This window comes from Eretmochelys imbricata, chromosome 2, assembly GCF_965152235.1.
Source record: "Eretmochelys imbricata isolate rEreImb1 chromosome 2, rEreImb1.hap1, whole genome shotgun sequence".
NCBI lineage: Eukaryota > Metazoa > Chordata > Testudines > Cheloniidae > Eretmochelys > Eretmochelys imbricata.
Window position 1 is genome coordinate 76306667 of NC_135573.1, and position 23086 is coordinate 76329752.

Genomic DNA, 23086 nt, shown 5'->3' on the forward strand with positions numbered 1-23086 from the left:
AACCAAAATATCAAAATGTTTAGATTTTGAGGTTTTTCTAACTGAAACCAGTTGACAAAATCAACACAAATTTTCAAAATGTTTTGATATCACCAAATGTACATTATTTGCCAAAAAAGCATCAGGTGAATAATTTCACTTAGCTCTCGTGGTCAGGATTGTGGGTCACAGTGCTTAATTTTGCATTGTGCCCTCTGGAGACAATCATCTCTGTGATGTTCTGTTTGGTTGTGTGGTGTCCTCTTAAAGCCACATACTCTGTGGGATTTCCTGGTTTGCTCTCGGTGTGCTGTCCCCTGGGTACTGTGTGACACTTGGCATGGCATGAATCATGTTGGGGTTGTATGCGTCTCGGGAATTATGTTCCTTGGCACAGGAACTGTCCACAACTGGCTGTTTGCCTGAACCCTGGAAGCTGGGGTCAGTGCCTTTGGCTGGGCATGGAGTCCCCTGGGTGGTTGAGGGCTGTGCTTTTGGGTGACCGTGATGCCCCCCAGCAGGCTGGGGTCTGCACACGGGCCTGGGCACGGTGCCCTGGCACGTTAGCTCATGAAAGCTCATGCTCAAATAAATTGGTTAGTCTCTAAGGTGCCACAAGTCCTCCTTTTCTTTTTGCGAATACAGACTAACACGGCTGTTACTCTGAAACGTTAGGAGCTGTGCATTTAGCGGGCCCGGCACCCGCTGGAAGATTGGAGCTGTGCATTTGGGTGGCCACGGTGCCCCCCGGCAGGTTGGGGCTGGACACGGGGCACCCGGGGCCGGGCGCTGTAGAAGGAGGTAACGCGCCCTCCGGGGCAGAAGGGGGACGGGGAGCTCCCTGCCGGAGTGACAGAGGAGCGCGCGCCCGAGCACTCAGCCACGCCTATGTTGGTACCCTGAGACCGAAGGCACGCGGCCGTCTGACTATGACGCGTGGCCCCACCGCAGCGAGAACTCTCGCTTTGCGCGCGAGGCCGTCACAGTCCCACTTCCGACCCCGACGTTCCGCTCAGCTGACGGCCCCGCCCCTACCTTCCACCCCATCACGTGGGCAGCCGCGGAGGCTGCCGGGATCGGGCTGTAGTCTCGGTTCAGGCTCAATATGGCGGCTGCGGGCGAGCGCTGAGGAGCCGGCGGGGTAGATTTGGTGGCGCTTGGGGTGCGTGGGGCCCTGCTCCGGCCGGAACGCGTGAGCGGCTCGGGGCTGAGGGAGGAGGTTGCGGCGGCGGTGGCCAGGAGAGCGGCTGCGGAGCGGCGCGGGGCCTGCGGCGGGGAGATGGCCCAGTGCGTGCAGTCGGTGCAGGAGTTCATCCAGGACTCGTTCGTGCCTTTGGTGGCCGCGCTGTGCAGCGAGGAGGCGGAGAGACTCACCCGCAAGAACAACCTGGGCTTCTCCGAGCTGGTGAAGCCCTTCTGCCGCCTCACCTCGGAAGGTCTGTGCCGGCAGCGGGTGGGACGGGGCTTGTTTACATGGCAGCCGCCGGGGCGGGGCAGGGGAGCTGTCACTTGCACCCACCCGAGGGCTGGGAGGGTATTGGGGGCGTCCTGCCCCCGCCCCGGCCTGCTGCTGAGGGCCGGGCCGAATGGTACTTGTCCTGCTCGTCACCCCGCCGTGCGGCCCCAGGCTCGGGTCGGGGGAAGGAGATGCGAGCCCCCCCACACCTTGGCCGGAGCGGCTGCCGGGGGACAGATGCAGATCGGGGCAGGTGTCCCCGAGCCCCGCTGCCGTGTCACGCCGGGGGAAGGAGAGACTCGCTTTTGAGGGACGATTCCCAGTCAGGTCTTGTCTGACCCGGGGAGTGCGGGGAGGAGAGCTCCTGGATGTTGGGCTGCTGCGGGGGCGTAGCGGTATACTCTCTTTTCGGGGCGGAGTATTAACCCGTGAAGTTTTTTGTTTTAAATGCCAGTGCCCTGAAATCTCGCTTGGTCAGGTTTTTCCCCAGAACGTTTGACATCCCACTTACTGCAGTACATGCTTGCAAACTTCTGGCAAGGCCCGTTTTAAAGGAACAGTGATTTTAAATTGAATGTCTCTTTTAAAGTTCTGCTCATGAGGAGAATTGCAGGTAGCTCTGCAGCATTTAATATTGTTTTGTTTTCTAAGCACCATCAACTGAACTGAGTTTTATGTCAGTTTCTTATGGTGGAAAAAATTACAGAAGTTCAAGCAAGTCAAGTTCCTCAAAATACTTTTTGAATTGCGTCTGAGTTACTTTGTAAAGCGTTTCAGTGGATTCTGCCAACTTGAAATCTAATCAATTTAAAATGTTAAAAGTAGTTCCATGGGCTACACCTGCCCTGAATTCACCTGCCAGTCTTTGATGGCAACCATATTTTATTGCTTTCAAAAATATTTTCTCCCTCTTTTTGTTGCAATATGGAAAAAATCTCAAACTACAGAGGAATCTGGTTGACTGGAAGATGACAAACAAAATGTGCATAGTAAACACAATGTACAACATATTTTTTTTCTTCTACTGTCCTTTAGTTGTAGCCATTTTAGGTGTTGTAATAGTAGTAGGTTAAAAGTGAGCCCTATTTAAGGAGAGTAGCAGCAAATGTAGGCCTCCTCCAGCCCACTGCTATCCTTTGAATTTCTCACAATTGCCAACAGGCAAATGTGAAAGTCAAACTCATATGAGAGAAACTTACATTTAATCTTTCTAAACTAAATGATCATGCTGGACCTTATTTGCTCTTGGGTTTGAGACATGCTGGTGTATTATTCTGCGTATTTACTGGATGTAACTTTATTAACTTCTCTTTTTAAAGGACACATAATGATAAAACTGTCTGATACGTATCACGTAATTTCTAGTACTACTTGTTCTATACTTCAAGACCAAACTGTAGATCCAAATGTGTTAACATTTTTATTATAGATACAATTCTTGTCAACCTTTCGTTAAACTAAAAATCATGCCAACTTTCCAGGTTTAATTGAATACTCAGATTGTTGTGTAAGAAAGCCAAAAGAAATATGTGCTGTTAAGGATCAACCTCCATCCCTGTATAAGCGATCCGTAGGGTTGCATGTGAATCATAGAAATGTAGGACTGGAATGGACCTCAAGAGATCATCTAGCCTAGCTCCCCCAGGCTGAGGCAGGCCCAAGTAAACCTAGACCATTCTTGGGAGGGGTTTATCTCACCTGTTTTTAAAATCTCTAAGATGGGTATTCCGTACCTCCCTTGGAACCCTATTCCAGTATTTAAATGTCCTCATGGTTAGGTTAGATAGAGGGAAGAACTTTCTAATTCTCCCTTGCTGGAGATTAGGCTGATACTACTTGTCCTATCTTCAGTGGACATAGAGAACTGATCGTTGTCCTCTTTATAATAGCCCTTAGCATAGGCTACGTCTACACTTGGAGCTGGGGGCTGTCATTCTTAGCTCAGGTAGGCATGCTCATGCTAGCTCTTACTGAGCTATCTTGCTGAAAATAGTAGTATAGCCACAGTGGCAATGGCGAGCAGCGAGGAGTGCCCTGAAATTGTATGCAAAGGTCCAGATGGATTTGTACTCAGGGTGACTAGCCCATGTTGCTGCCTGCCACTGCCCATTCTATAGTGGCTACACTACAGGTTTTTAGCACAATAGCTTGATGAGAGCTAGCATGAGTGTATCTAGTCGAGCTCAGAATGATACCCCCAGGTCCAAATGCAGATGGAGCCATAGTTGAAGATTATCAGGTTTTCCGTTAGTCTTTTTTTCTCTAGACTAAACAAACATGCCCAGTTTTTTAACATTTCCTCATAGGTCAGGTTTTCTAAACCTTTTATCATTTTTCGTTTCTGTCTTTTGGACTCTCTCCAGTTTGTCTACATCTTTCTTAAAGTGTTGTGCACAAAACCAGACACAGGACTGTGTGGGACAGTTACATCCTGTGTTTTACATAAGACAGGAAAGTTGCGGGAAAACTTGTAATGGACAACTAGGGAAAACCTTTGCTATAGGGGAAGTTTCTTCCCAATGTATATCCATTTACACTTGTCAGAGTCAGAAAGATTTAATTTCTTAACTTTTTGCATCCTGTTAATACATCCCAGGATATTAGCCTTATTGATAGTAGCATCACATTGTTCTTTTATAGTCAACTTGTAGTGTCCTAAAACCCCAGCTCTTTTCCAGCAGTACTTTTTTGCCTCGCAAACTATTCTCCATTTTGTATCTTTGATTTTTTTCTTCTTAAGTGTAGTACTTTGTACTTTATTGAATTTCATCTTGTTGATTTTAGACCAATTCTCCAATTTGTCAGTTATTTTGAATTCTAATCCTGTCCTCCTTAAGTGCTTGCAACTTCTCGCAACTCGGTATCATCTGCAGATTTTATAAGCATACTCTCCATTACATTATCCAAGTCATTGATGAAATTGTTGAATAATAGTGGACCCAGGACAGACTAAGACCCCACTAGATACGTTCTCCAAGTTTGACAGCGAACCATTGATAGCTACTGTTTTGAGTACAGTCTTTCAACCAGTTATACATCCACTTTAATGTAAATCACATTTCCCTAGTTTGCTTATGAGAATGTCACGTAGGCCTGTGTCAAAAGGCTTACTAAAATGAAGATATATCACATCTACTGCTTCCCTCATCCAGTAGGCCAGTCCAGGAAGGAAACAATGCTGGTTTGACATGATTTGGTCCTTTCTTGTACCAGCTGTAAATGTTCCATGTTTTCTAAATTACAGCTATAACTTATTCTGTAGGCAGTGATGTAAAGATGCTGTCTGTGTTTGTGACTTCAGTCACTACCTGCTACTTTTGTTGATACCTATATAAACAGCCCTATTTACTCCATGACATGATGGAACTAAATTCCAAAGCAATGTGGTTTTATTTTTATCCAGTGAAATATCTTCAATCCTCCGTCCAAACACATACAACAATAGCTCATAGTTGAAGATTTATTTGATGACTTTTGAGGATGTATTTTTCCCACTGTTTTCTCTAGGCAACTTGTCTCCATTGTCCTGGCTGCCTTGTTCCAAACGTCCCATGTGTGTCAGGGAATGAAGAGCTTGTAGCCACTTCTAGTGGCTTGGCTCTCTGGGCTTTGGCTGCTGTATCTTAATTCAGCAGACGGAATACTCTGGCTGCAAGTTTGACTCCTGCTTTAGTTGCATGGAAAATACAGGGAGTGAGCTGTAGCTCACGAAAGCTCATGCTCAAATAAATTGGTTAGTCTCTAAGGTGCCACAAGTACTCCTTTTCTTTTTGCACACTATACTTAACTCCCTCTTGTGGGGAAAGCTGGAGAGCAAGAGGCTGCTGCAAAGCAGACAGCAGAAAATGTGATATCAGGTACTTAACTGTGGGCAAATGGAGAGTTCGGTCTATGCTATGGCATTGCTATGCCACCTGTATCTTTGCTATCCTCTTGGTCCTAGCTCAGGTGGCTATCCTGAGCCATTGCCTTAATGTCCACACTGCTAGTTTTAGCACCCCAGCACGAGCCTGTCCGCTCATGCTGAGCGGCTTGTTCCCAGCTGCTGTGTAGGCACACCTACTGGCAATTAATTTAATGCAGCCAATTTGTAGCTCGATTCTTTTTAAGGTTAATTTATTCACTGAAAAAGTGTATTCCTACTTTGCAAGGGCTTGTCTAGATGGGGAAATAGTGCACAACAGCTATTCCTCAGTAGCTACTGTGAACATTCTTATTCTGAATTAGTTTAAAACTGCACAGTGGAATAAGAGTGTCAATGTGGGGAGTTAATGTGGAATAGCTGTTGTGCTTTGGATTCACACTATAGTTTATTTTGCAATAGCTTTCCCCTGTGGACAAGCCCTTATATAATGGGAAGATATGAATTGCCATACTGGACCAGATCAGTGGTTCTTCTAGTGTCATATTCTGTTTCTGACATCAGCCAGTACTAGGTGCTTAAGATAAAGTTGCAGGAGAACTTGTAGTGGAAAACTAGGAAATAATTTTGCTGTAGGGGAAGTTTCTTCATATTGTCCATCAGATTAGCACTTGTCGGAGGCAGGAAGAATGAATCCCTTAATTTTTTGTATCCTATATAATTTATACTCTTGTTTATATAAATGTCTGTTTCTCTTTTGAATCTTGCAAAGCTGTTGGTTTCAATGATGATTTGTGGAACTCATGAGCACAAGTTAATTATTCATTGTCTTTAAAAAATGTTTTTCTTTAATCAAGTTTAAATTTGTCACCTTTGAATTTCATCAAATATCCTATTTTATTATGGAAAAGAGTAAGTAACTATAGGAGTCCTCAGATTATTTTTGGTGGTATTTCAATATTTTGTATACTTCTATTGTGTCCTCTCATAATTGTTTCCTAACTGAACAGCTGCAGTTTCTTCAGTCTTCGTCTGGGAGCTTTTTCATGCCTCTCTGATTGTTGCTGGTGCCTGTCTCTGAACCCCTGATTTCTGCTGGCTCTGTGTGTGTGTGTGTGTATATATATATATTTTTTTTTTCTTTTTTTTAAGCAAGAGCAACCATTTGAGGAATTAATATGAAAGTTATTAGATATTTCATGCCATGTGCATCTCAGTTTGTGGGTTGTTGACTACTGCTACATTCTGAGCAGAAGTTTTAATTGACCCTTTATTTTTGTTTAATTTAATTGACCTCTGATTATTGCCTGATGATCAAAAAGTCACCTAGAACAGTGACATCTTAGATAGCCACCTGCTCCAAAGAGTTTACTATCATCATGTTCTCTATTTGTACTGTGTCTAGCACAATGGGACCCTGATCCATGGCTGGGGCCTCTAGGTACTACTATAATACAAATAATATCTTTCATAGAAGTATGGCTTTACTTGTAAGATAAAATTATGCAGAATAAGTCTTATATGTTTGATAGTACTAAACTGCCAAATTAGAGAGGGAAATCTAAAAGGGAATCTTAAGTCTCTCAGTTCCATTATTTTGTGTTTCTGGTATTTTGGCACAAGAGCTGTCTCTTTGTAGGTGTATAAAGCTCTTTCACACGGAGGGCCAATCACTGTTTGAGATTCTTGAGGTGCTACTGCATTACAAATAACTTTTATACAAAGAACTGACAGATTTAGATACTACTCAATTAGTTTTACTTGTCTTGTACTGTTTTTATTCTGGACTGTTGCACCCCAGTTAACCAGCTGCCAAGGATGAACTACTCTGATGTGAAATTTTTACAACATATATAGTCACTTTTTTAATATATGGTAAATTTTAGTATGGATTTTTGTCTATAATTAACATAACCTATAACAACAAGCCTATCAAAGAAAATAGGCTCCGAGAAATTCCCAGAATTGTGATGGTAGAAAATCTTAAGCATGGGTTCAAAGCATTTTTACAAATGCTCAGAATCATGGACAACGTCCGTAAACATCCTGATTTAGGGTTTGATCCCGTGGACATTAGAAACATGGAAACAAGTGAGTTTTACATGAAGGAATGTGATAATTGGGGCAACAAAATTAGTCTTACCTTTTTTAAAAAAAAAATCACTTTCATTACATTTTCTAGTTATTACAAAATGTTAATGTGGGGTGTGTGTGTGTGTGTGTTTTAATCTTTCTGAGATAAGAAACTGAAAACATGCCATAGCTTTAGATTTGTTGCTTTCAGGCTTATTGTTCAAGAACCTTATAAGACATATGGATAACAGCTACAAAATGTGTTTTGGTAATGATCAACACTGACTTGTTTTTTTTAAAGCAAATGAAGGTGTGCCATTTATCTAAATGGCACTGTAGGTTCTAAGAGACCAGCGAAAAGGTGTTACATAGTTTCTTCCATTTTGAAAGATTCTATTGCTTTGCTGGCACTAATAATATCTTTAAAAAACAGAGGAGAGACAAGGTGGGTGAGATCTTTTTCTTGGACCAACTTCTGTTGGTGAGAGAGGCAAGCTTTTGAGCCATAGAGAGCTCTTCTTCAAGTCTGGGAAAGGTAGTCCCAGCATCACAGACCAGAAGAAGAGTTCTGTATGGCTTGACAGCTTGTCTCTCTCATCAACAGAAGTTGGTCCAAGAAAAGATATTACCTCACCTATCTTGCCCCTCTAATATCCTGGGACAGGCATGGCTACAACTACACTGCATTTAAAAACTAAAGAAACTTTTAAAGTGCAGCCATGGTATATATTCTCCAACTCCTGGGAATTTTGCCAAGTTCTTCTTAAAGAAGGAGACACTTTAGTTCTGGGGTGAACAGAATTGAGCTAACTAAAAGAGGAAGACTCGTTTGATAATTCTATACCCATTTCTCCCCTGTGTGTGCTCCCTCTTCTCCAAATTAACTTCGCTAATTGTGGAAAATATTGTCACGTTTCTAAAGCACTTACGTTGTAGTGTCTTCCTGTACTCTGAACATAGAATTTCTTGTTCAAAGAATGCCCACAAAGGAAGAATAGCTGTCTTCCATTATCGACATTCAACTTTAAGGATCAGACTCCAAGTGGTGCAGGAGCAGTCCATTAACTTGGGAAGGAATATAAAGCCTTATGTTTCATGGTTTAAACCAATCTATAATGATTAGGGCAAGGCCTTCATGGGGGCAGCTTACTCCACCATATTCCTTATTGCCAATTTCCTTGCACTGTCTTCTGAAGCATCTGATGCTGACTGCTGTTGGAGACGGGGAAGTGGGCTAAATGGACCACAGATCTGATCCTATGTGGCAGTTCCTGTGTAATGCGTCCTTAAGATGCCAAGACTTGGCTTTAGGGAGCGAGTTCCCCAATGAGTCCACGGACAAAGCTCTGCACTTCGGTCCTATGAAGCATACCCTAGGTTCAATCAGCCCATTCCTGTTGATTGCATCTCCAGAGTAGGGTTCAGAGAGCTGGTCTCTGAGGTTACCAAGCCTAAGCCCATTTAGGGTTTAATGGAAGGGACTGAGGAGCTGAACTTTAAATTGGCTTCCAAGCCAGTGCTGGGTCTAATGTAGAGTACAGAGTGCTGGTGAATGTGTCCTTGTCTCTGTCCTACTTGACAACTAAAGATGATTGTGTGAGGCATTCTGAAAAATCATGAAAAACTGTTTGCTTTTAAAAATCACACAAGTAACCCCTTCTTCACATCAGCAGGTTTTTTGAAGTCCTGCATATGGTAATGCCTTTGGGGTGATTGGAGGGAATTGTAACAGCTATATTCTAGGTCTTGTAATTTAAACTGGTAAATTTAGGATTTATGGCAATTACCTTCACTCTAGTTCACTTTCTTGAGATGGTCCCTACAGTGACTGCATAATAAAGTGTAGTGGTTCTCCTCTCCCTTCTGAGGTCTTAATGGATTTGAGTGTTAAGAATAGACAAGAATTCAAGAACCATTCTTCTTGGTCATGATGAACTCTTCAGTTCACATCTAGTAACTTTTTTCTTTTCTGGCTGTCCTAAAGTGAGGGGGGTTAGCTTTAATGGGAAGAGATTCTTTACTCTCAAGTAGTCACACGTGGAAAAGATAGCATAAATCTACCTGTGCTGGTAGCATAAAATTCTGCTTTCATGAACCACATTGCTTAAAATGTAACTTTTTCATGTGGACACTTAGAACTTATCTACAATTTTCTTTCCCTTCTACCCATTTTTTCTTTAAATAGTAGGTTTGTTAGTCTGGGATAGTTATCTAGTGAACATATGCTCTTAATGTCTTAACACCTTTTTTGATGAACTATTCTTGTTTGTAGTATGTCAGTTTAACATGGAATGGCTGGCTAATCAGTAACTCTTATTTTCTAAAAAAAGAAAAGGAGTACTTGTGGCAACTCAGAGACTAACACATTTATTTGAGCATAAGCTTTCGTGAGCTACAGCTCACTTCATCGGATGCATCCGATGAAGTGAGCTGTAGGTCACGAAAGCTTATGCTCAAATAAATGTGTTAGTCTCTGAGTTGCCACAAGTACTCCTTTTCTTTTTGCGGATACAGACTAACACTGCTGCTACTCTGAAACCTCTCATTTTCTTTGACATATAGCCCCTTTGATTTCTCTGCAGGTGTCAACTGACCTATTATTAAGTCATTCCATGATCAGACTTTCCTGGGAGCTCTTGAAATTTTTCTTGTTCTCTTAGGGATTAAGGCAGCACATAACACCCTAGATTCCCTTAATTGTTTAAGAAATCTAGTTACAACAGTAGACTCTCCCACAGAAAGGTTTTAATTAAGATATTTAGACATTGGTTTTGACTGCCTGTTTATAAATCTTGCTTTTAACTATGTTTGATCCTTGGAAATTTAAAAAAAAAAAATCTGAAAACTACTTTTTGCATCTATGGAAAACCTTTCAGGGGAACACAATTTCAGTGATTTTAAAATGTCTTGGTTTATTTTATTTATGAAGTAGGTTTTGTGCAATTTGAGAACTAAAAATGTTAGATTCAGAACCATAGCCCATGCATTTGTTAAAGCTGCATAGGAAGTTGGAATTAAAACTGGATATTGAACAGAATATATATTTTAAAAAGGAGTAATGTAAAACATCTAATGTTAATATATTTTTACTGTTGCAATTTTGATAGTCAAAATTTAATTTTGGTTAAATAATGGATCTTGGTTTTTACTAATGGGCAGCTGACGAATATGCCATGGTTTGTCACAGCATTTACAAGAAATCTATTCTTGTCAAGAATCATGTGAGAAAAATCCTGACTTTATCAAAATACATGATTAAAAAATGATTGGTATTATTTTTGACACTGGCAGTTTGTCATCTTATTATTTTTGACACACCATTGAGTGGAACTTCTTGCAGTTTGCTATGCTTGTCTCTTTTTAAAATCCAGCTAATACAGCCAAGTTTCTGGGCTTTGGTTAAATGACATCTAATTAGTTCATAAAGACATTCAAAATTAACATTACTTTTGTCATAGTTAAGTTTCAGCCATTGAAGGTAAGCTAATTGTCTGTCCTATTGTCAAGGTATTGCAGCATGTCTGGTATGTAACAGGAGACAGTAATTAGAGGCTGTGAGAGTTTGTAAACATAACACAGGTGTGATAGTCTTATCTCTGAATTATTTTGTTCTGGTTTGTGAAAATATTAGTTTTGTGAAACATCTCTCTGGAAAGTCACCTTTGATGGCTTGCTATTAGAGCTTCCACTGAAATAATTCTGAGAGCTCCATAACAAGTGTCTGGGAGCCTTTTTGTTTGGCTTTTATTGAGGATTCTTTCGTAACTTGGGTTATTGTGCTCGCTCATTACAACTGACATGCACATGCCCAATGTTTTCTTTGAGTTATGGAAGTAAAATGAATTGAGGTAGTTGAATCCAGGTCCTTAAATGTACTTGGCTGTTGCTCTGCTCATCATTACACCTAACCCCTGGGTGGTCTGCTCCTCAGTGGAATTTTTAGCCTCAAGCTAGGTGCCTACCTTTTCCATATAATGCCTGGGGAGAGCTCAGTGCCTGATTAAGGGATTTTCAGAAGATGGAAAGTTGAATGGGGAGCTTCTTGAGCTAGCCAGGAGCAATGCTGAGGAGCGGCTGACTTGGTGCACCTGGCTGATGGGCCCATATAGGCGAGTCCTTCCACTTGGGATCCTCAACCGTGAATCCTCTCCTAGAGTTAGGTACCGAGGCCAGCTCAACTGATCCAGTATTCCATGCCCTTGCAGCTGATGTGTCTGTCTCCTTCTCATGCTTGATTCCACTCTTGTGTTTGCCCTACATTTTTCTGTGCCCTCCTGTGTCTTTTGTGCAGATGCTCTGCCATCTATTAATGGCCTGCATCTGGGCTTCCTGAAGTGGGGGTGGCAGGCAACAGTGTTAGGCATATTTAGAGCACACTTTTGAGAATGGGTCCTCTAGTGATGTGGTTGTTTCTCTGTTTAGTTTGAGAATCCCACTTGGGAGCCACCAGACTTTTGGCTTGTTAACTGTGGAGTTGTATAAGTGCTGGTATCAGACTGGTGGGGGCTTAAGCATCTATGGATTTAGATAGTAGCTGAATGGTGGCTTTGAAAATGTCAATGGTGCCTAAATGGTGGACTTAGCCAACTAAAGAGTTAGATGCAGGTCTAGGTCCATTTAAGGATTGGGGCCCTAGCCTATATATTTTCATTTAATACTTTGGTATTAAAGATTATCTTATTCCAGCATGAAACTAGGTTGGCATGCAGAAAATTGTAATTTAACCCAAAACCAATCTTTTTAGTTATGTAAATTCTCTTTAAATGTTAAATATCTTTTTTGTAAAGAAATGTTGACAAAATTATAATACAAACTAAAATACAGGTGCTGCAATAAAATACTCAGTTTAACAAAATCGTTCTTTTTTTTTTTAGTTCATATGAGAGATCCTAACAACCAGCTTCACGTAATTAAAAACTTGAAAATTGCTGTCAACAACATTATTACCCACTCACCTCAGCCAGGAGGCATTCGGAAGCTTCTAAATGATGTTGTATCTGTCAGTCAACCGGCTGAAGGATTAGTAGCTAATGTGATTACTGCAGGAGATTATGATCTCAACATTAGTGGTATGTAACAATTTATTCTGCATATTTTTAATATTTTTTTCCCACTGTATCTTACATTGGAGTTTTCTACATTTTCAAAACATTTGCAGGTAGTAGCTTGTTTTTACTTAATACAGTTTCCTTGAAGATTGAGTACTACTGCTAAATTATTAATATTGTGATGCTTATTTAAAATACTTTGGTAGTACACATTAGAATTTTTACTCAATAACTTGTTTAATCATATGTAATGTGATCCCAAATGTTAATGTAATGCTAAAAACACTTGTTGATCAGATCTAATATTAAATCCGTTGTGGGTTGTTAATTGTGACAAGGAAAAGTTTTATCTATATAAAAATATCCTCAATTATTTTGGGCAAATACTTTTCCAACAGATTTTATTGCCATCTTTCAAGTTTATAAAGCTGTCAACTTCATTCTGAAATAAAATATTTAAGCCATTATGCACTGTTGTATTATAGAAAATTTATTTTTTTTACTGAGTGTAAATGTAAGCATATAGTGTACTTGATCTGGGGCATGTAAATCTGTAAAACCAAGTCTATAACACTGCCACAATAGTACCATCATATTTTGAAGCTGTACCTAACTTGTTTTTTTTTTTGTTTTTTTCCTATACTCATCCTCACTATGTTGACAACTTCCAGTATTACCAACCCCAAGCTCTTAAAATCATGATTGTAAAAATAAACTTTGGGAAGTTGAGGGAAGATTTGCTTGCCTTCTTGTTCTTGAGCCTTTAAGATTGACATGTGTAAATTCTTCGCTGCAGCTTTGATGGTTTGAAACAGTTTTAAATTAAAGTTGTTAGAGACTAACAAATTTATTTGAGCATAAGCTTTCGTGAGCTACCGCTCACTTCACTTAGTCTCTAAGGTGCCACAAGTACTCCTTTTCTTTTTGCGAATACAGACTAACACAGCTGCTACTCTGAAACCTATTAATATTGTAGGGCATCTTTCAGTTTTAAAGAACTAAACCCTGTAACATATGAAATGTTGGTGATTAATTTCTTAAATTTCAGTGTTCAGGGGCAGTTTCTTGCAGAAACAATTAGCTTGTAGAGCCACTTTTACAGTTTCCATTAGTACGTTATTCATGAGGAAGTCTCCCATAATATTCTTCCAAACATTGCAATTTTCCCAGGTTGAGTATATTTGAATGTAAAATTGGAATATCTGTTTTTCCTGTCGTGCTGTAAATAGTGACCTGGGTCCAGTTATCTGCTATTTTGAATACCTGTTTCAGAACTAAGAAACTCTCTCTCTCTCACTCTCACACTCACACAGATTGTTTCTGCCTCTGTTCTTTCTGTCAAAACTTTCTTGTTTCTAATCATCCTTGTCAGGGGGCTTCCTGACAATATATAGGGAGAGCCATATATTCTGGATGCATGAATCTGCCTCCCCTAGAATACTATCTTTAAACTGAATTTTATTAGTTTTTTGTGCTTTCGTATCCTCCTGTTTTAGGCCATTCTGGGGAACTAGCAGTATACTGCCAGGATATATCTGCTCTTGCTGGTGAATGTAAATCTGTTGTATTGTGTTAGGGCATGACAGACTCCCTGGTCTCTGTGCTGAAAGCTGTTATGAAAAGTACTCAAAGTGGTGTTCCACAGCCTTCTCCCTCAACAAGGAACATGAATTTTTTTTTAATATTGCTGTGAATTTAACTGCAAACCTGTGACGCTGCCTCTCATGGCCATAATACCTATTTTTGGTGTGATAACTGTAAAGTACTTTAGCCTCTTTTCTTAATTAAGTCACTGTTCTTATTTGTAGTGGATGAAACTATTCTTTATCAGTTTACTACAAGGTATCAGTCTGAAATTTCAATTATGTGGTGTTTTTAAAATCTTTTTATTCATAGCAAAAAACAAGGAAATGACCAGCAACTGCAGTACAGCTTAAAAATTAAGAATCTTTATCGTAGAGAACTGTGATGCATTATACAATTTAGCTTACTTGTAAGAGGGCCATAACTAGTTCTGTTCATTACTCTTACTTCGTCCCTATTCTGTTATAGCTGTCGTTGCTGTAATCTGAGAAATTTGGCAAAGGATTAGCTGATTAAGGTTATAGTCTCCTTTCACTTGGAAAAACTGTGACAGATAGAAATGTTTAATGTATGGTTCTGCTTCTTCACGTGCAAACCCCAATGTCCATTGAAATCAATGGGAGTTTAGGGCGCACAAGAAACAAAGATCTTTGATAGCATATAGTGAAATGTCTAACTTGTAGTATGAAATATTTAGTTCTCAGGAGACAAATTGTTTCAGACCCTAATGGCGGATGTGGTACAGTACTTTACTCTTACACATTACCAAAACATAAGAGCAGATAGTATATATGCACCTGACACTGGTTAGCTTAATAATACCATGTTTTCTCTATCAGATCGCTCAGTTAAAGCTAGTGTTCCTTGGTACAATAATTGGAAAGACACACTGATGGAACTGAACACATCCACGTTTTATTCAGGTATTTTTTTTGTGATTGGTGCGAGTTTGCCAAATTGCCCTTTATCTATTCCTTTTCCATGTGCCTCGTCCCCCTTTCCTTACCATCCTGCTGTAGCTGTTCAGCACTTTCTTTGGCATAGATGTGTGTGTTCCTCATTTTTTTCCAAAAATAAAAATCGTTGGTGATGGTGTATGATTTGTCTTCTTCTATTATCCATATTTCTACTCCTGCTGCTAATTGACCCTATAGAATGACCAGAAATAATTTTTTAAATTAGGTGCAGATTGAACAGATTACACAAAAATTGTTTTTTTTCCTTGTTTGGTCACATGGAATTATACAATGTCAGACTGTTCTAGTATTTCAAATGAAAATACTTCCCTCTTTTATCTTTCCTCAATTATTCTATGTGAATAGTAGTATTGCTCATTTTATAACCTTAGTACGAATATTGGTATTCAGTAAAAGTTCCTTTATCCTACTGAAGTTTTCTGTTTTTTGATTCATTCTCAAAACTGTATAAGAGCTATTCTGTCTTAATTATTGTTCCAAAGAAATGAGGTGGCTCTTACTTAGTTTGCTAATTTATAACATCACATACTGTTATAACTAAGGCTAAGATTTTGTCAGGGATGTTTTTAGTAAAAGTCATGGACAGGTCACAGGCTTCTGTAAATTTTTCTTTATTGCCCGTGACCTGTCCATGACTTTTACTAAAAATATCCCTGACAAAATGGGGAGCCCAGCTGTGGGGTCTCCACACCACCTCCAGAGGTTGGGCAGTTGCAGGGGGCACTTCTGAGCTCTGGGGGCCCCCACCGCCTGTGGGGGCTTGGAGCTCCGGGGTACTCCACTCCACCCACAGCGGCCAGGAGCTTTGAAGGTGGCTTGGAACTCCGGGGGCCGAGCTGCCCTTGGTGGCTCAGAGCTTTGGGGTACTCCTGCGGTGGCTACCGGGTCTCCCGCGGCAGCTAGGGAGCTTCGGGGGGGGGGGGGGGGGAGGGGAGCGCTAACCATCGGCAGTGGCCAGGAGCTGCAGAGGAGCCCCATTACCCAAAGTGGTCACACTGCTTGTGGTGGCAGGGAGCTCCGGGGGGGCCCCACCCCAGGACCCTGCAGCTCCTGGCCAACAGGGCTGAGTTTATGGAGGTCACTGGAAGTCACGGATTCCGTGACCTCCATGAAAAAAATCATAGCCTTTGTTATAATAGATAAAAATAACTAGATCTGTGCTCTTAAATATTTGGCTTAAAGACTGTACACAATGAAGTTACACCTGCAATTAAAAGAAATCATATTTGCTATTGAAGTTTCCTTTTCATAGGATGCTAAATACCTTTTCTTGAATGTGCTGGAACATCAGGTATATCTACTTTCTGATATATGCACTTTCCGTTTACTCAAGAAGCAAAATGTGTGTAAGACGTGGATAAATTTAAACTCATTTTTTTGGCTTCTAATAGAAAGTAAATGACTTATTTCCATATGGAAAATATTTGCTGATGAGCAGTATTTGCTACCTCGATTACATTTTCAGGTGTGCTTGTTACTGGTACTCTAAACCTCATGGACTGTAGTGAGGATTGGAAAGGGTTGGCGCTGCATTTTAAATGCAACACTGGGCAGTATTGTGTACATCTAGACAGATGCAATGTCTGTTTTTTCCTAAAACCATGGCTAGAGTTCTACATAAAATCAGTTAAAAAAATCAATAACTTCCTTGCAGTATTTGATTTTAGAGAGAGATTTGTAGTATTTACTACTCCAGTTATCATGGCTTTGTAAATGCTTTTCAAGGCTCAGCGCTCTGTGTATTAGTGCATACAGTATATTGTGATAAACAGCTGGAATACCCTTGCTTTGTCCACTGTTTCCTGGAACAATGGGAGAGAACTTAGTTATGGGTGGCAGAGTCCCAATGTGAGATGCTGTCAAGTGTCTTCCCTTTCCATTATGCTTGTGACACCAGTACCTGCTACACTGTACTTGAGAACTGAAGGTTCTTGAAACTCAAAGAACAATTTGAAATGAAATGCGATACAGACTCTTGTCCTTCAAGTCTATTTATACGTGAATTGGTTTGTATACTACAAAACTATATTAGAGTTGTGGAATATATCTCTGTGCATGATGTGTATATACAAAGTATGGAAAGGAAACGAGTCATGTAGGAACTAGAATTTCAGTTATATGCTTGGCCTTCACATCATCCTATGGCATAAAGTTCCACAGGTGGACTGTATGGTATAGAAAGAAGTCCTTCTTTGTTTGATTTAATACTGCTGCCTGTTAGTTTTGTTGGATGACCCCTAGTTCCTGTGTAATGCGAAAGGGTCAATAACGCTTTCTCTAAACCATCCATGATTTTATAGACCTCGATCATATGCCCCCTTAGTTTTCTCCTTTGTAAAAATGAACAGTCCTAATCTCTTTAATCTCTCACATGGAAGATGTTCCATATCCCTAATCCCCTAAACAATGTTTGCCCTTCTCTGCATCTTTTACAATTCTAATATATCTTTTTTGAGATGGGGCAAGTTGAACTGCATGCAGTATTCAAGGTGTGGGCGAGCCATGGGTTTATGTAGTGACATAATATTTTCTGTTTTAGTGATCCCTTTCCTAATGGTTTCTAACATTGTTAGCTTTTTCGACTGCAGCTGCACATTGGGTGGATTTTTTCAAAGAACTATCCCTGATGACTCCAAGATCTTTCTTGAGTGGTAACAGCTAATTTAGATGCCATCATTTTGTGTGGCTAGTTGGGATTATTTTTTCCAATGTGCATTACTTTGCACTTATCAATGTTGAATTGTGTCTGCCGTTGTGTTATCCAGGCACTCAGTTTAGTGTGATCCTTTTGTAAATCTTCACTGTCCGCTTTGGACTTAACTATCTTGAATAATTTGGTATTTTCTGCAAATTTTGTCACCTCAGTTTGCCCCTTTTTCCAGATCATCTGTGAATATGGTGAACAGTACTGGTCCTAGTACAGATCCTTGGGGGATTCTGCTACTTAACTTTTTCCACTGTCCTAAACTGACCATTTATTCCTACCCTTTTGTTTCCTATCTTTTAACCAGTTATTGATCCATAAGATGACCTTCCCTCTTATTCCATGACTGCTTAGTTTGCTTAACACCTTTTGGTAAGGGACCTTGTCAAAGGCTTTCTGAAAGTCCAAGTACACTATATCCACTGGGTCACTCTTGTCCACTGCTTGTTGACACCGTCAAAGAAATAGATTGGTTCGACATAATTTCTCTTTACAAAAAGCTTGATATCCCCCACATATCATGTTTATCTATGCATCTGTTAATTTTCTTTCCTGTAGTTTCAACCAGTTTGCCTGATACTGAAATTAGGCTTACTGGCCTGCAATTGCCAGGATTGCCTCTGGAGTCTTTTTGATGTTACATTAGCTATTCTCCAGTTATCTGGTACAGAGGCTGATTTTAAGAGATTGGTTACATACCATACTTAATAGTTCTTCAATTTTATATTAGAATTCCTTCAGAACTCTTGGGTAAATACCATCTGGTCCTGGTGACTTATTACTGTTTAGTTTTATTAATTTGTTCCAACACTTCCTCTATTGACACCTCAATTTGCGACAGTTCCTTAGATTTATCAGCTAAAAAGAATGGCATGGGTGTGGGGATCTCTCCAACATCCTTGACAGCGAAGACCGAAGCTAAATGAATTCTTTTGATCTCTGCAAGGGTCTTGCCTTCCTTGAGAGCTCCTTTTAACAGCTTGATTTTTCCAGTGGCTCCACTTGACTGCTCGGCAGTTTTCCTGCTTCTAATGTTTTTTTTGTTTTGTTTTGTTTTTTTTGTTTTTTGTTTTTAAAGTTGCTGTTAGTTTTTGTCTTCGGCTAGGTGCTCTTCAAATTCTTTCTTGGCCTACTTAATTATAGTTTTACACTTGACTTGGCAGAGTTTATGCTGCTTTCTATTTTCATCACTAGGATCTGACTTTCAATTTCCAAAGGTGACCGCTAACTGCCTCTTTTACTTTGCTGTTCAACCATGGTGACACTTTTTTGGTTGTTACTGTTTTTTATTTGGGGTATATGGTTATTTTAAGCCTCTATTATGGTGTTTTCAAATAGTCTCCATGCAGTTTGCAGGCATTTCACTCTTGTGACTGTTCCTTTTAATTTCCATTTAACTAGCTTCCTCATTTTTTTGAGGTTCCTTTTTTGAAGATAAAATGCTACTGTGGTGGGTTTCTTTGGTATTTTTTTCCCCCTAACAAGAAACGTTAAATTGAATTACCTTATGATCACTATCACCGATTGGTTCAGCTGTATTCACTTCTTGGACCAGATCCTGTGCCCCACCTAGAACTAAATCAAGAATTGCCTCTTCTCTTCTGGGTTCCAGGACTAGCTGCTCCACTAATGGTGTCTAGAAAGTTTATCTCTGCTTTCCTTCCTGAGGTGAGAGATACTCAGTCAATATGAGGATAGTTGAAATCCCCCATTATAGCTTTTTCTGCCTTTATAGCCTTTGTCTCGCTAAGCTTTTCACAGTCACAGTAACCATCCTGGTCAGGAGGTTGGTAGTATATTCTTACTGCTCTACTTTGGTTGTTTAAGCAAATTTCTATTGATAGAAATTCTGTGGTACAGTTTAATTCTCAAGATTTTTATTTTACTTGACTCTGATTTCCTTTGCATATGGTGCCACTCTCCCACCAGCAAGGTGTACTGTAATTCCTCTATATTTTGTACCCTGATATTACCGCACTCTTTTTTTTTCTCATTCCACCAAGTTTCCACAATGCTGCTTCTATCAATATCCTCATTTAATGCCAAGCACTCTAGTTCTCCCATCTTAGTATTTAGGCTTCTGACATTAGTTTATAAACCTTTGTATCTTTTGGCAATATTGAGTTGCTTGCCGTCGTGTTGTATTTAAGTGAGACTCTTTAACATTTGACTGTTCCTCACTAGCTCCTACCTGTATGCTACCAGCTTCTTTCCTATCCTGTTTCCTGACATAACATAGTGAAAAGAACTTCAGCTATATTGATATCACTGGAAAAGCTAATGGCTCATGGACGTCTCACCGTACACTTATTGGAAGTGGGGAGAAAGAAGCTTACAGATTAATTTAGTCACTGTGAGGAAATATGATACTCTGTGCACCTCTATAGCAAATACAATGTTATCTATGAAATATTAGTAATATTTACAAAGAAAACATAATGGCCATACTGGGTCAGGCAAATGGTCCATCTACCCTTGTATCCTGTCTCCGACAGTGCCCAGTACCAGAGTTTCAGGGGGAAGGTACAGAATAGGATAACTGGAATGATTTACCCCCGCTTCCTCTTCTGGCAGTCAGAGGTTTAGGGTTGCCCCAAGCATGGGGTTGCATCTCTGACCATCTTGGCCAATAGCCATTGATGGAATTGTCCTCTGTGAACTTTTATAGGTTTTTTTTTAATCCAGTTATACTTTAAGCCATCAAAACATCCCATGGCAATGAGAAAAAAAAATTATCCTGTTTTGAATCACTGTCCACTAAAATAAAGTATGTTTTGTTTTCTACGGCTTTTTTTCATATTTTGACTTCTTGAAGTCACTTTAGAGAAAGTATTCCCAATTAAACCAATTTGTTTGAGCTGTAATTGCTGAAAAATTGATCTGGTATTCTGGCATAATCTAATTGAATATCACTCTTTAGTTCCTTTTAACTCTTCATTTATGGAATTTAGGAAATTCCTTTTTACTACTTGTAGGTATTTGTTAGAATTTAAACAAGGATAATACTCTATCTCATTGGAAATAAATGTGATTTTTCTTTTTGTACATAAGGCATGAGTTCTTAATCTGGGATTTGTGAACAAGTCCAGGGAAGTGGCAACCATCCTTTCATCTATGCCTAGATATGAGTGGGGAAAGTCCCTACATTTTTTGTGTGTTATGAGGTGGAAAAGTTTGAGAAACACTGATGTAAAGGATTCACTTTGTGTCATTGTCTTTGTATAAAGTCTTACCTAACGTGAAATTGGAAGTATTCCAAAACTTTATAAATTATTGGAACCATACACTTGAAGATGCTGCTGGGAATGAGATTTTTTTCTCCATTCTAGCCAATTTAACTAAAATGTAACAATTTCCCTATTTTCATGATCTTTCACTGTCAATGTATTTCCTTACTCCTGGGTCAGCTTTGTTTTTTTCTGACTTCTAAATTGCAATTTTTGTTTCTTTGCTCTGGTCTCTATTCTAGAATTTATTGTACTGTGTAATAATGTCAGAAATAATTACCACTATACTGCTCCACATTTTCAGCCCTGTAGAAATATTTACTCTCCACTCCTGGGAGACGAGCAAGTATTATTCTTGAAGTAAAATGGGGAAACTGAATCAAAGAGGTTAACTGATATGTTCAACACCTCACAATGAGTCACTGGTAGAGCTAGGTTTAGAATTCACAGGGCATGGACCTGGAAGCCAAAAATTCTTGAACTAGGCTGTGTCTTTGTAGAAGTTTTGAGGGATACCTAAATTGCAGTCACAATATTTGGAAAAACTTTAGACAAAGATTCAGTAATCCTACTTCTCCTCTGTATATTCCAAAATCAGTTTGGTTTCCAATTCTATGGAAGATGGCTATAGCAGATGTACTACATTCTAAAATTTAGGCACATCTGACCACTTGTGCTAAGGGAATCAGAGTCTTGCCTATAAGTGATGCTGAAGAGGGGTTATTGTAGTCTTGGCTGAGTCCACATGACCCAAAAATATGGAAGATGTTAATATTTAAAAATACTCAAAAAAAGTGCAGATGCAGATTAAACCCACTTTCCCTCAACATCCATGACCCCTGTTCTAAGGTTGACAACCTAAAGGGGAAAAGGTCTCTGCAATCTTAATTTTTGCTTCTTCAATAAATTAAATGAGATCTACAGTTAAATATGGTTTAAAAACAAATCAGAAGAGGACAGTTGCATATTCATATCTAGCCCGCTATTAATTGTTAGAATTTGCCAAGTTATGTTGTTTCATTCTTCCTGTGTATTTTCCAGTCTCATTAAGACTTTTATCAACTTTGTTTGTATCTTTCAGCTACTACTCCGTGGTTTGAGTCTTACAGAGAGAGCTTTCTTCAGTCCATGCCTGCATCAGATCATGAATTCCTAAACCACTATGTAGCATGTATCCTTTGAGTCTTAAATATGGACTATGGCTCTCTAAAATTAAATGAGGCATAATGTTACAGCTGATTCTTCATTGCAGAAACCTAGTATATAAGGAATTGGGCGGGTTGGAATGTAACTTTAAAGCTATTGATATTGCCACTGTGCTTTTGCTTCTGTATAAATTCCTCTTCCTCAATCCCTCTAGCTCTAGCACATATAATTACACACACTTGCTAAAGGAAGAAAGTGCCTGCATTATGTAGGAGAGTTATAAGTTATTATAGACCAAGAGCACTTATTTACAGTGTAACCAGGTAATCAAATCTGTTAGTCATAGTACAAAAGATGGGAAAGTCCTGTTCCACTCAAGTGGAAATGACTAGGTCAGAGGCACTCTGCTCTTCTCACCCCACAGCTGAGGAAGGTGAGTGTTCTGAGATTTCTATTGGGAAGTTATCTCTGAGCCCTGCTTCACAGTTCTATTGTCATATAAAACTTTGGTAGGTATCTGAAGCCACAGTCCCTCCTCAAAAGTCCCTCACACTGGTAAGGGAAGGAGTGTTTTTCGGGTAATTTTTGTTTTTTTTCCTGTTCCAGAGCTCCCTGCTGCCACAACAGTGAGTTTTGACTCTGCTACTCTATCCTGATCCAGCTTCTAGTTTTGAGTCTCTCTCTCCTCAAGTGAAAACTAGTACACTGTTGTGTTTTATAAACAGCAGCAGTGATATTGACCTGATTGTGTCCATATCACTGTTGCTTACGGGGTTCTGAACATCAGCAGTAAAAAGTAGCAGTGCTGGCCATTTTTATTCTGCAGTGGGAAGACCATACTGCATAAGGTAACTTAACACTTGGAAGTTCTAACTGAACTATAACAACTTTCTTTTCTAGTTTATTGTGAAGTTGATGACTTTTGTCTAAGTTTTGTACTCTTCCTGTATTACACATTTTTTTCATGTCCTCCAAATACTAACTAACATATACCAGTAACCTAGTTAGTATAGCACTAAACTTCCCTCTT

The 23086-nt window shown here is 39.8% G+C and overlaps 1 protein-coding gene across 8 annotated transcripts in view; it reads left to right on the plus strand.

Moving 5' to 3' along the window:
- The first annotated feature begins 1071 nt into the window (after positions 1-1071).
- TRAPPC8 (trafficking protein particle complex subunit 8) overlaps positions 1072-23086 on the plus strand; it is a 113285-nt gene continuing 91270 nt past the window's right edge. For 4 of the 8 annotated variants that reach the window (XM_077810320.1, XM_077810323.1, XM_077810321.1 and 1 more), the window contains exons 1-4: positions 1072-1415; positions 12245-12439; positions 14842-14925; positions 21992-22081. In XM_077810320.1, the coding sequence (XP_077666446.1) occupies positions 1259-1415; positions 12245-12439; positions 14842-14925; positions 21992-22081 (526 nt within the window). In that variant the 5' untranslated portion in view covers positions 1072-1258. The remainder of the gene's footprint in view (positions 1416-12244; positions 12440-14841; positions 14926-21991; positions 22082-23086) is intronic. The other 4 variants (XM_077810324.1, XM_077810328.1, XM_077810325.1 and 1 more) reach the window with 1 other exon arrangement.